Below are 12,306 nucleotides of genomic sequence, written 5' to 3'. Positions count from 1 at the left end.
ACAAGCGAAACACATTGACTGACGATGAAGCAAGTAATATACATATCATATCATATTGAGATCATGTTGAAGTAATTTGTCGAACATCTTAAAATATGAACAGGTTGAACACTTGGAATGCGTTCACTGCAGGCACCCATGGACTGGATCCGCCATTGCATCCTCCAATCTTCGATCTTGAATCTCCATAGGATCTCCATACGGTTCACTATTGTTGTTGGTACTTGGTTGCTTATGAAGAAACAACAAAAAGTCTTTTCAATCTATATCAACCAGTGAGTACTAAACTCATCATGCATGACATATAGTCATATACCATTGGTCGTCCTCCAATTATTGGAACTACCGTTTGAACTCAGCGAAACACAGATCGACAGGCAGATACACATGTCTTCTTCCAAGTCCATTCACCTAGTTTACAAATCATTTCTTTGCCTTATCACATGTACCATAATATAGTAAATTCTTGCAAGTTTGTTCTGAGGACTCTTCATCACCAGTCAGATCAGTGACACATTTCATCTGGATTCCATTGGTTGAGATAATAATAACAATCATAACATTTTAACTTATTATTCTCATTCTCATGATCATGCTTGTTAAAAAACTAATTTCAGTTTATCCCTATTAATTTTAGGTCGATTATCATATTAGTTTTTCTTTTTTTCAATTTCATCAAAAACACCTCTCGACTCTCAATTTTCATCAGCCGTGTCCAAACCTTCGTTTTCCATTTAATTCCTCCGTTAAGTGATGATGTGACATCAAGAAGAAAATCAAATTTCGAAAAATAACCTTTCTGACCATTTTCCCTCCATATCGATACACATCTCTGTTCCCATCACAACCACCTAACCTTAGTGATTTTGATGAAATTGATGTAATTTGTCTATTTTGCCGTTTTTTGTGGGCTCAACGACTTCAAATTTGGTTTTCTTCTTAATGCAAGTCATCACATGACAGAAAAATTGGATGGAAAACAGATGTTTGGACACGGCTGATGAAAATTGGAAGTCGAGGGGTGTTTTTGATGAAATTGAAAAAAAAAATATTAACATGATGATCGACCTAAAATTAATAGGGGTAAACTGAAATTAGTCCATTGTTAAACTACAGATCATGTTTGGTCTATTTTTTGTGTTGTTATCGTATCCAATTCAGATGGCCAAAATGTTAAGCACATGAATGTGCCGGAGCTCACAAGAGAGCGGTTACACCATCATGCCGGAATGTAAATAATGTAACGTGTTAAACTTCGCATGTCGGAAAAACAACTTTCACTCCTTAAGAAAATAACATGAGCCATTTATAGTATTATAAGAAACACAAAATATCTCTTCCCCTATCATTTTTTTCCATTTATAGTATTGAACACCAGCCAAAATATCTTCCTGGTTTGTCCCAGATGAAGATTCTGGCAATCTCCATGAAGAATTGTTTGAAGATTCTGGCAATCTCCATGAAGAATTGTTTTATGAAGGGACCTACCCCTTTGCTAGTTGAGTCTAAGATGAAGGTGAGGGTTGATTATCTGGCTTATCATTTTTCACTGTTTTAATCCAGCTATAAACTGTTGAGAAAGTGACTGATTTATACAAACTGGAAACGATAAACTTATCCTCATCATCATCCTTATCAGGATCACACCACTCACTGCTCAATAGAATCATATGCTCATTGCTTAACCCCACGTAATAAATTTATTTGTTTGGCAATTTTACTATACTTGGTTACTTGCTGAGAATTGCATTATTCAATAATTAAACGTTTTTAACTATTCTAAATCAGCATGGTTATCTGCACGGGACTTTAAAGGCGAGGACAGTCTCACGAAACGGTCTACAAAACAAGTGATTGATTGACATCTCTGTATACGAATACAGACTTTTAATTGATGTAAACGGTTATCTGTAAATGACTTTTAATTGCTTCCAACGTCTCATCTACATATATCAGCTCAAAACAACTCACCTTATTTTACCTAACTTATGTACTCTCTATATAAAGGTAAAAGTCATATCATAGAACAATCAAATTCAACAAATGCAATGAGTATGAGACCAGTGTGTATTAATGCACATTAGCAACAAATGTTGATTTCTCATGAGCAAGAAATATAGATCTTGTGAATAAAGTAGTAACTGGCGACACTAACAAGAATTTAAGGAACAAAAATTGATTATAGTTTTATAACACTGGAATTTGTCAGCATGAACCAGTAGCTAAGGACGTATCACCAAAACCTAATGACTCCAATCTTTGTGATGGAATGGGGGTCCAACCCATGTGAAGCAGACATGGCATATTTCACAGATTTGTCTACGTGGCCAAAAACACTTTGGATCAACAACCAAGCCTCCCGCGTGACGGATGTGCCATATACTCACCAACAAGCAAGTCTCCCGCGTGACGGATGTGCCATATTGCACGTCATACTCACTAAGCACGTCTATATGTTTGTTTCGGTTCTCTATGGTAAAGCTTATTTAGACTATTTGCATTAGCAGAGTCAAATCTCAAACGTGTTTCACAAATTTGTATCAATCTGAAACTTTCATAACTCAATAGATCAAGAATTCAATTGTCTTTAACAAAAAACTGCACAAATTTTTCCTCATTCTTAACCCCTAAACCCTTATACAGCGCAGTATAAGGCCGGGCCAGGCCCATATTCGACTCTCTGGCCCGCCCAATCCAAAATACACGTCTCTGACTTGGATACAACCATCCCTCCTCATCGAATCAAAGACCTCCACGCAAGCAGCGTAGGAAAACAATTCACTGCCGCGTACACACCAGATCATTTTCTTCAGTCTTCTTCTTCTTCAGCACCGAGGGTTTTACTTTTACCTGGAGAGAAAATGGCTGCCTTCTTTCAGAGACTCGCCAAGGCCACCCCAACCGCCTTCACCGCCGCCTTCAACTCCGGCTCCGGCCACTCCAGGTCCGCCTTCCGCTTTCCGATCGGTGCTCTCGCGGCTGTCTCCGGCGGAATCTCGTACGTCTACTACCACTCGTCGGTTTCCGATCCGGTAAGATTCTCTCGCCGGTTTCGTCTAGGTTTTTAGTCCTGTTTTGTCACAATGTAGTGTAGCTCAGTGGCTTTTGTGTGTGGAGTAGCGGATTAGGTTTTGGTGATCTTAATCTTTGATTTTGATTTTTTTTTAGTGTTGATTCTGGAATGTAGAGTTGAGTTAACTAAAGTGATTAGGATAGTAGTGTATTTGATTTGTGAGGTTCATTCAGATTCTTTTGGAGCTTGTAGAGATTGTTCATGCATTTGGTTTTCGTTTCGATAAGAGTAGTGAGTGTGTTTGGTAAGATAATAGATATTGCTTAGCTGTTGAAAGAGTGATGTTAACAAAAATACAGGAGATCATGTATGCATTACATTTACGACTGCAAGAGTTGCTGGATTATGTCGGTCAATTAGGTCTGTCCTTCATTGATTATTGGATGATTGCATTCCCATTTTTTTCGGTGTTCGTTGTCAACTAAATTTAATCAACTGGGGAGTCGAGGGAAACATGTTACGACGTTGTTTATGTGTATTGTTTTCTTCGTAAAACCTGTGTGTGATACATTGACATGCTACATTTCGGCTAAATGTTAGTCATTTGATATGAGCCAAAGTAGCAAGTTGTTTGTGAGTAAGTCTGTTCTTCGGTATTGAGAGTTGAATACTCTTATTTCTTTCACAGGTTTATCTAGATGAAATCAAAGAAGAACAGACTGGTCCAAAAGTTGGTGAGTCTCTCTTTTCCCAAACACTTGGAGGAAAATTGATCGGACTTTTTAAGAGTATATATTTAGCTTAAAGGTTTTCATCTTGAAGTATTAGCAACTTATCATATCAAGCATGAATCCTGGACATATGCCATATGTCCAGTTTTGTCACCCCTAATTCATACTGAGTAATTGTTTTTAACGTGTTTCTCCAGCACTTAATCCGAATAAATGGACAGAATTTAAGCTGCAAGACTCGGCAAGAGTTAGCCACAATACTCAATTGTTCAGGTATAATCTTCTAGTCTCTCTCAAATCAGCAATCACTCTATACCTTATTGTTTGATGTTTGATATTTACTCCTAGTTTCTCAGTGATGCTTTCTCTTTAATATCCTCCCCCATTAAAAGCTTATGGTAAAAAATAACATGTGTTGCCCACACATAGCATACAGGTGATTAATATGGAAACTGGCATCATACATGCTAACATGAATAGAATGTGTCAGTTTGTCAGATCCTTAATTTACTTACACAACAGTGATGGAAATTTTATTTTGATCAGAGGTGCACTATAAACAGGAATGTTTTCAACTTACTCTTAGATCTGCAAATAGTATGAGCATATTCAATACAAATGTTCTTATACAAATTATCTTTATTCTCCAAAATTTGCAGATTTACATTTGACCCAACCGCCAAGTTAGGTTTAGATGTGGCTTCATGCCTCATTACAAGGTATACTCTGCTTTGTCATAAAACTCTTAATTCATTGGAAGTTATTCATCATATCTAATCTCTTTTGATGTGGTCCTGTTGACACTAGGGCTCCAATTGGACAAGATGCTGAAGGGAAACCAAAATTTGTCACACGCCCGTAAGTCTTTCTTTCCAAACGTCAATTTTCTCAGAACTTTATTATGTACCATTTGAAGTCCATTAACTATGCCGTTTACTTGAATCCATTTATTAGAGTTCTGGATTTCACTTTTCACTTTGGTGGTTGTTCTCAAATTTTATTTCCATAACATCAGAAACTTATTTGGTGTGCCTATATATCCAGGTATACTCCTATATCAGATCCAGAGTCCAAGGGATACTTTGACTTATTGATTAAGGTATGCTGTCTATGGTGGTCACATACACTGCTTTGCTGTGTGTTTAATGATTTATTGATTAATGGGTGTGATTTCAAGTTTCTTTCCTTTCATCGGAATTGTGTGTAGGTGTATCCAGAAGGGAAAATGAGCCAGCATTTTGCAAGCTTAAAACCAGGCGATGTACTCGAAGTGAAGGGGTAATCTATTTTTACCAGTGAAATGGGTAGTAGAGGATACACTCTAAGTTGTCTTATAATCAGGTGTTTCTGTTTCTTTCAGGCCTATTGAAAAGTTGAGATATATTCCCAACATGAAGAAACACATTGGCATGGTAAGAGCAAGTTATCAAGGGCAGTCATTTGTCGGTTATAATTACTTAGAATTCTGTAGGTCACCTCTCACGTGTAATTTCTGTATTTCATCCAGATTGCAGGTGGTTCTGGTATCACTCCAATGCTTCAGGTCATTGAGGCTATACTTAAAAATCCTGATGACACAACCAAGGTGAGTCTAACTACAGTTTTCTTCACAATTCTATATTTAGCGCATATGTGTGACTGTCATTTTTTTATGGTCAATCCAATGAAACTATTCACTATACCCTCCTGAAAATAATGTCTGATTGAGAATATTAAACTTTGATGATGACATAGGTGTCACTGCTTTATGCTAATGTGTCTCCAGATGACATACTGCTTAAACAGAAACTTGACCTACTTGCAGCTGCCCACCCTAATTTGAAGGTACCATTTGCCTCATTTTAGAATTACTATTGCCATTCCAAATTTAATATTTTTCTCAAACAATGTGACTGTATTCTATGGGGAAAAATCAGGTCTATTACACAGTTGATAATCCTACAAAGAGTTGGAAAGGAGGGAAAGGCTTCATATCAAAGGACATGGCAGTTAAAGGGTTACCTGGTCCCTCTGAAGATACTCTCATCCTTGTAAGTGTTATTTGGGGGAGTTGCTCATCTACTTGTTGCATATAGTATTGTATAACTATGTACAGCTTAGAATATTAAGAAAAAAGTATTTTTCTAGTTCAGTATATGCTCAAATTCATCAACCAACGTTCATTTCAACTTGTCCACTCATGCAGGTATGCGGTCCTCCTGGGATGATGGAACACATATCTGGAGGCAAGGCTAAAGACTGGTCACAAGGAGAGGTAAGAAAGACATCGTGTTGTTTTCATGGCGAATGCCTGACCTTTTCTCTCTTCTTCCTGCTTTGTAGTCTGATAAGTTCTCTCTTTGCTTTATTGCAGCTCTCTGGCATACTAAAAGAACTTGGCTACACAGAAGAAATGGTTTACAAATTTTGAAAATTAGCAGAGGCCGTTTAGGTTTTGAAGCGATTAGCCAATTACTAGGAACAGTTTGCTGCCAATAAGATGTTTTCATAGGAAGCATAACAATTTCTCTATGGAGTTTATACCCATTTAAATGGAATCCTAGTGTGCATAGGAATCTGCTACGTTTGCATGATGAGATGACTTGGTTCACTGTATCTGTATTCCTGCAAATACAAATTGTTACAGGAAGACAACTTGACTATAAAACCTGATTCAACACTTTGTGGTTTTATTGATTCGGAATATAAACACTGATTAAATTTCATAGAGGTTTAAACACCTTTTCGATCCTCCCGATTGTAACAATTGGTTTGTATTGGGCTGTTAGTTTGCATTGGGTTTGGCCCAACAATGCTAATCACTAAACTTCTCAGGCTCTCACTCGCTCTCTCTGTTACCTATCGATCGTGGCCAATTCTGGTTTTGCAATGGATGATGAAGATTTGCTAAAGCGAAACACCGATTGCGTCCATTTCATGGCTACCCCTCCCGCCTGCGACAAGGTTCGTCACCCATTCTCATATCAGATTACCCTACAATTTCTAGGTTTAGGGTTTCTGAAAATGGCTGGCTTTGCGTTTCAGGGTTTTTACATGTTGTAATGCTCAAGCAATTTCGTCATTGTTTTCTTTTTAATGTTTATTTGGGTGTGAATATACCATTTGAGCTTTGTGCTTTGTGCTTTGTGCTTTGTTTGGATAGTGACATTGGTGATGGTGATGTTTGTGACTCAGGGACTTGAATGTGAGTTTCGACACAGCAAGATTGCGAGGCTCAATCCGAAAGTTTGCTGGTACTGGTTGGCTGGGGATTGTCTTAATCTCTCCTGTGCTTTTAGGCATCCTGTAAGCTTCACATTACCTTCTCTTGTTATATGAAACAAATTCCGGACATATTGATGACTGAATTGTGTATAATGATCTGCTGAAGTGCTAAACTTCCTTGTGACATATTGTTTCTAGTACCGTTTTGGGATAGAAGTATTAGGAATACTAGATGGTTGACATCTGACCAAGTGAAAATTATTACTTAATTGCATTGAGGTTTTACATCTGTATTTTTCTTTTTTTGGAATTGTCTAGTGGAGATTTTTATCAATTCATGGTGGATTTATACCTTTAGTGGCTGTTTGTAATCCCTTGGTCATTTGATTACTTATTGAATAGTTGTGTTTGAAGCCGTTGGAGGAGGAGCATGAAGCAGCACTATCAGAGTCCGCCCCATCTTCCATATCTGCAAACAAGAGCAACGTTCCTTGTTACTTTTACTTGAATGGGATGTGCAGCAAAGGTGATAGCTGCACGTTCTTGCATGACATTGAAGGTAGTGTATCAACTGGGAAATGTTCGAACACAGCCTCTACATGTACTGAAGCACTTCCTTCAGAAAACAAGGCATCTGTAGTAAATGAAACAGCATCAGCACCAACGGTTGGACTCCATCCTAAGCAGTTGATACAAGATACAAAATTCCATCCTAAGCAGGATCTTGATGATTGGGAACAACCACAGAAAAGTGTTTCTCATGTTTCTGAATATGGGGATGAAGAGGTTGATGAAATTAGATCAAACCCCTTGCTTCTTCCAGCTGAAGGCTCTATTCATAGCAAATCTCCAGTATTCACTGATCAGAGTTCAGAGGAGAGAGCAGATGACCTTATTGTGCAAGATGAATGGTGGGAATCATCTCCGGACTTTGATGTTATTGTCGATAATTTGGGTGGTGAGGTGAGCCCTGAGTACTTTCCCACACTAGATGGAGAGCACTGGGAACTAAATAAGGAGTGGCATGATTATGACAATCCAGATGAGTATGATCCCATGTGTCCTGGTGCTGAACTTTTATATGAAAACCAAATTTATGACTCTTATGATTGTCTAGATACCAGGTACCTTTTTGGTAATGAGAGAAGTATTCATGGCTATGCAGAAAATATAATGTTGGATTCCATATTGTCCCGCAAGAGGAAGCTTATGCCAATGGAAGATGACCAGGAGGGTTTGGATCTTAGAAACCACCTGAGAAGACGAAGAGTGATTGATGATTGTTCAGTTTCTGGATTATCAAGAATGCATGAATCACTTCAGTTAATTGGTAGAAGGCAAGAATGGCCTCAAAGGCATGATACGGGTCGGCCTGGGAGATTGGCATCAGAAGTAGTAAACAGAACTCATGACACACGCAAGGAGAATGAAGTGTTTAACAGTGCTGGAATTCAACGCCGTCCACGTAAGCATTCGCAGCAGTACAGATCTCGGAAACTTCGGGAAAGAAGGCTGGCTCAGCCACAGTTTCCTTCATCTGAATTCACAAGGAATCCAGTACCAAGGGAGAAGAGATCATCTAAAGAGGATTTAACTGTCTTTACAGGACCCAAGTCCCTTGCTCAGATTAAAGAAGAGAAGAAGAAAGCAGGAGATAATGGAGGTGGTATTAGGAAGTCGAGATGTGTGCAGAGAACTCGAGATGACTTCCAGGGCCCTAAACCTTTCACTGAAATACTAAAAGAGAAGAGGAAGATAGCTGACAGGAGTGGTTCTGGCAGCAACTGAAGAAAATGTTGTTTGTGACCATTACTAGGTAGAATTAGATTTGTAGAAGTACTTGCTAGATGAAGATTGTGCGTGCGTGCATGCGCGCCTTTTTGCAGAATCTTACCTGCATTTTGCGGAGACCTTTTTCAAGGGAGAAGAATATAATGCACTTGAACATTAGCTTCCTTACATTCCAGGGTGCTAGAAACTTGTTTGGGAGGACATCACTTGAGCCTCCGCCTGCCCCCTAACATCTTAGTTACTATCAGAAGCCTAACCTCTTCCTAGAGCCGAGCCATGACAGACTCGTACTCCCGAAAAAGACTTGAAGCCACTGAAAGGAAGCTCGTTTTGATTTTTGTACAGGAGAGCCATGTTTCACTGGTATCGTTTATGCTCATATTTTGCTCATTTGGTTTCTTTTCTCGCCTATATCTGGGAGTAACATTGACTAGTTCTGAGCTTCTGATGCATGATGTTCTCGTTTAACTTGTGTGTGTTTTGTTCTTGGTTCGCCAAATGAGAACACGAAAGAGAATCAGACATTGATAATGTCTTCAAGTCAGTGTTGTTTAATCACAGCGCACAGCTAATTGACAGGGGAACCGGTCCTAACATTCTTTCTTTTGACCAAGTCAAACCCGCATTCTCTTAGAAGCTTTAGGACATGAAGATTGACCAAGAAGGTCAGAGAACAAATTGACCCATTTTTACATGTGGTTATTTTGTGGGTTTTATATAAACCTGGCCCAAGCCCGCCTAATAGTCCACACGCCTCCACAAAGTAATGACTATATCACTAAATTTATATATTTATTTATCCTAATTTTCGGATACTTACCTATTAGTTTGATGCTCTAATTTACAAAAAAGACGATCTAATGTAACTGTTATAGCTTGTTTGTTCATATTTCTAGCCTCGTTTCGGGCATTTCATAGCTCTATTAGTGTTGTTCCAGATTAGAAAGTTATATTCAGATCTATTAGTCTCACATTTGTAAGTAGTAAGTACCCTCAAATAACTCCGAAATATATTGTTAATTCTATTCATAAACAATTCCTTCATTTCAACAAAATTTTATTTCACTATTAGCCACAAGGTCCACCTAGTCAGGAAAGACTGTTTGGCTCGTAATTATAACGTATTTACGTTTACTCAGCCTTTTCTTCTTAAAAACGAAACACTTTTGATCATCAAATTATTTTTCAAACCGAAATTCTCTGATCTTTTGAAACATTACTAAACTACGAATAATTCTTCATCTTATTCATCCAAATTTCACATTCTCTTTCTCTCGATAACTTGATCCAAGTCATCCAACCAAAACACCAATAAAGTCAACACACAAGGGAAGAAATAATCGAAGCCAGTAATTGGCAAAACTCCACACCCACAATAAAAACGACACAAACGCATCCAAAACGACACCATATAGTCACTTTCCCTCTTTCCAATTTCCTCTCCTCTTCTCTCTATAATATAAAAGCCTTTTGAGTCCTTGTTATACCTCTCTCAGCTCACATTCACCACTTCAAATCCTTCTCAAAAATCCTCCATAAAATTCTCTAGAATTCTTCACCCTCATCATCACCGCCACCGATCTCAACAACTCAGGGATCTGATCACCGGCGATCGGAAAATCGAAATCGTCCATGGCGGAATTGCAGAGGTCCGAGAGCACCTTCAGGAGGCAAGGATCGTCCGGTTTGATTTGGGATGATAAATTTCTACAGAGGGCTTTGAATCAAGTCGAGGCCGAGAAGCAAGCCGAAGCCGCCGCCGCCGCCGCCGGTCAAGGCCAGAGCGGCTCAGACGGGCCTGCGGCTTCTGAGGGAGGAGCTGGAGGAGGAGGAGGAGGAGGGAGGGGGTATCGGACGGTGAAGGTTGCGCCGCCGATGATGGACCCGCCGTCGCCGAAGGTGTCAGGGTGTTGTGGAGTGTTTGGGAAGCCGGCGGCGTCGAAGCGGCCCAGATCGAACAAGCGGAGGTCAAAGTAGGTGTGGTTGTTCTTGCTCCAATTTTAAATTAGTTTTAAGAAAAAAAAAAAATTAAATTAAACACTGCATGTTTTGAATTTTCGATCTTTTTTTTTTTGTGAGTGATTGTAATGTTAATGTTAATGATAAAAATGTATAATTCTAAATACTTTTGGGTGGTGTTTTGGTGGTGGTGAGCTATTATGATTAGTGTATCAATTTACATTCCATTGTTCATGTTCATGATTAGTGTGTTAATTTTACATTCCATTTCTCCTTGAGTTTCGAATTTCCGAAAAATTTAGATGATAGTTTGGAGTTTGATCTAGCTTCCTAGCTAATATACAACTACGATCATGTTTGTATGATTGCTCAATATTTTCCATATCGTAATGATGAGATTGTTGATAAGTAAATTACTCCACTTTGGTGGATTAAGAGGTATTGTTTACCCTTTTCGCTACAAAAACTGTTCTAATCCTGAGTGTTCGGTCCGTTAGGCTGAGTTTCAAACCCTTTTTAAGTCGATGAAAATTTAGACACAGCTAATATCGGATCATTCCGAAATTTGGTTATGTTGCTAATTTCACAAGTGAGGTAGTTTGAAATTGGGTTCTTCTTCTTCAATCATTTGTGTTTAGCTTTTCCTTCCATGACCATTCTTAGAGAGTGGGAACTGTAAGTTTGATCTGTTCAACAAAGTTGTGCTGGTTTTTATATTGTCCTGAAAACCAAATACCATTATTGACTTGTTTCCATTGTGGGTTAGTTTGAAAATTTCCAATTACATAACAACCACTGTGGCCCTTTAGGTTTAGGACAGCGCATACCATTACGCGTTTAGCATCTAGCTCCCCATTTTTTCCTTCGATACAAGACCATAGTATTATTTATACAATAATGTCAGAAACCTGGAGTGTGCTGGTTGGTTTTTTTAGTTGGTATTTTGGTAAGTACCTGCTTTGTTTTCATCTGGAATATTTTGTTTTATATCTTTGCCGGCCGGAATATTCTAATGATTGGTTGCCTCCGGGGTTTATTTTAGAGTTAATTTTGATACGAGTACAACAGGGAAGCATAGTTTTATGCTTTGGTTTAGATTTAGGTCATCATCGATACAGTGCCTTCAAAACAATGACAATCCAAAACTGAGCGGACTCTCTGGATCTTATCAGAACTTCGAAGTTAAGTTTGTTTGGGCGAGAATAGTACTAAGATAGGTGACCTCCTGAAAAGTTCTTGTGTTGCTTCCCTCTTTTGCGTATCAAAAAAAAAAAAAACTGAGCGGACTCTTGTGGTGTTCGTTTGTACGAAGAATGCGCTATACTTGTAGCGTATGATCTTGTTCGATTTGTGAAACTGTTCGAAGAAGGCTCTAGACTTGTTAGTATCTTCGAGAATGATAATCTTTTCTTCTTCTTCATATATGAAACTCATGCATTAGCAATTTGGCGTTGTTGGTCCCGGCAAAATTATTGAAGGATTGGGATGTGAAAAGGAGACAGCTAATAAAGCTATCAGCTAATTCGTCCTCTAATCCAAAATTTCTTGGTTTTCATATCAAAGCCAATGAATATTGAATAGAGTGAACCGTGAGCCAGTGAGGATTTT

At 38.5% G+C, this 12,306-nt stretch overlaps 3 protein-coding genes across 3 annotated transcripts; all 3 read left to right on the top strand.

Moving 5' to 3' along the window:
• Window positions 1-2,861: 2,861 nt before the first annotated feature.
• Window positions 2,862-6,453, top strand: LOC101304504 (NADH-cytochrome b5 reductase-like protein-like). Its single transcript, XM_004287300.1, has 13 exons — window positions 2,862-3,020; window positions 3,702-3,747; window positions 3,942-4,017; window positions 4,404-4,463; window positions 4,552-4,602; window positions 4,789-4,843; window positions 4,952-5,022; window positions 5,105-5,156; window positions 5,252-5,329; window positions 5,479-5,568; window positions 5,661-5,774; window positions 5,930-5,998; window positions 6,098-6,453. The coding sequence occupies exons 1-13, from the start codon at window positions 2,862-2,864 to the stop codon at window positions 6,152-6,154; spliced, it is 978 nt and encodes a 325-aa protein (XP_004287348.1). The 3' UTR covers window positions 6,155-6,453.
• A 159-nt stretch (window positions 6,454-6,612) lies between these two features.
• Window positions 6,613-9,157, top strand: LOC101301046 (zinc finger CCCH domain-containing protein 34-like). The gene is made up of 4 exons (XM_004288766.1): window positions 6,613-6,687; window positions 6,919-7,029; window positions 7,351-8,014; window positions 8,114-9,157. The coding sequence occupies exons 1-4, from the start codon at window positions 6,613-6,615 to the stop codon at window positions 8,734-8,736; spliced, it is 1,473 nt and encodes a 490-aa protein (XP_004288814.1). The 3' UTR covers window positions 8,737-9,157.
• Window positions 9,158-10,371: 1,214 nt separating this feature from the next.
• On the top strand, window positions 10,372-10,716 carry LOC101300761 (uncharacterized protein At1g15400-like). The gene has a single exon (XM_004288765.1). It carries the CDS (start codon window positions 10,372-10,374, stop codon window positions 10,714-10,716), a length of 345 nt encoding a protein of 114 aa, XP_004288813.1.
• The last annotated feature ends 1,590 nt before the right edge of the window (window positions 10,717-12,306 follow it).

This window comes from Fragaria vesca, linkage group LG1 (genome assembly GCF_000184155.1).
Source record: "Fragaria vesca subsp. vesca linkage group LG1, FraVesHawaii_1.0, whole genome shotgun sequence".
Lineage (NCBI taxonomy): Eukaryota > Viridiplantae > Streptophyta > Magnoliopsida > Rosales > Rosaceae > Fragaria > Fragaria vesca.
The sequence above is the reverse complement of the archived record's forward strand: the minus strand, read 5'-3'. Positions and strand labels throughout refer to the sequence as shown.

Coding starts and splice junctions, on each gene's coding strand:
- LOC101304504 (XM_004287300.1), top strand. CDS start 2,862: ATGGCTGCCTTCTTTCAGAGACTCGCCAAGGCCACCCCAACCGCCTTC. Junction 4,844..4,951: donor ACTTTGACTTATTGATTAAG/GTATGCTGTCTA, acceptor AATTGTGTGTAG/GTGTATCCAGAAGGGAAAAT. Junction 5,775..5,929: donor CTGAAGATACTCTCATCCTT/GTAAGTGTTATT, acceptor CCACTCATGCAG/GTATGCGGTCCTCCTGGGAT.
- LOC101301046 (XM_004288766.1), top strand. CDS start 6,613: ATGGATGATGAAGATTTGCTAAAGCGAAACACCGATTGCGTCCATTTC. Junction 6,688..6,918: donor CCCCTCCCGCCTGCGACAAG/GTTCGTCACCCA, acceptor TTTGTGACTCAG/GGACTTGAATGTGAGTTTCG. Junction 7,030..7,350: donor CCTGTGCTTTTAGGCATCCT/GTAAGCTTCACA, acceptor CTTATTGAATAG/TTGTGTTTGAAGCCGTTGGA.
- LOC101300761 (XM_004288765.1), top strand. CDS start 10,372: ATGGCGGAATTGCAGAGGTCCGAGAGCACCTTCAGGAGGCAAGGATCG.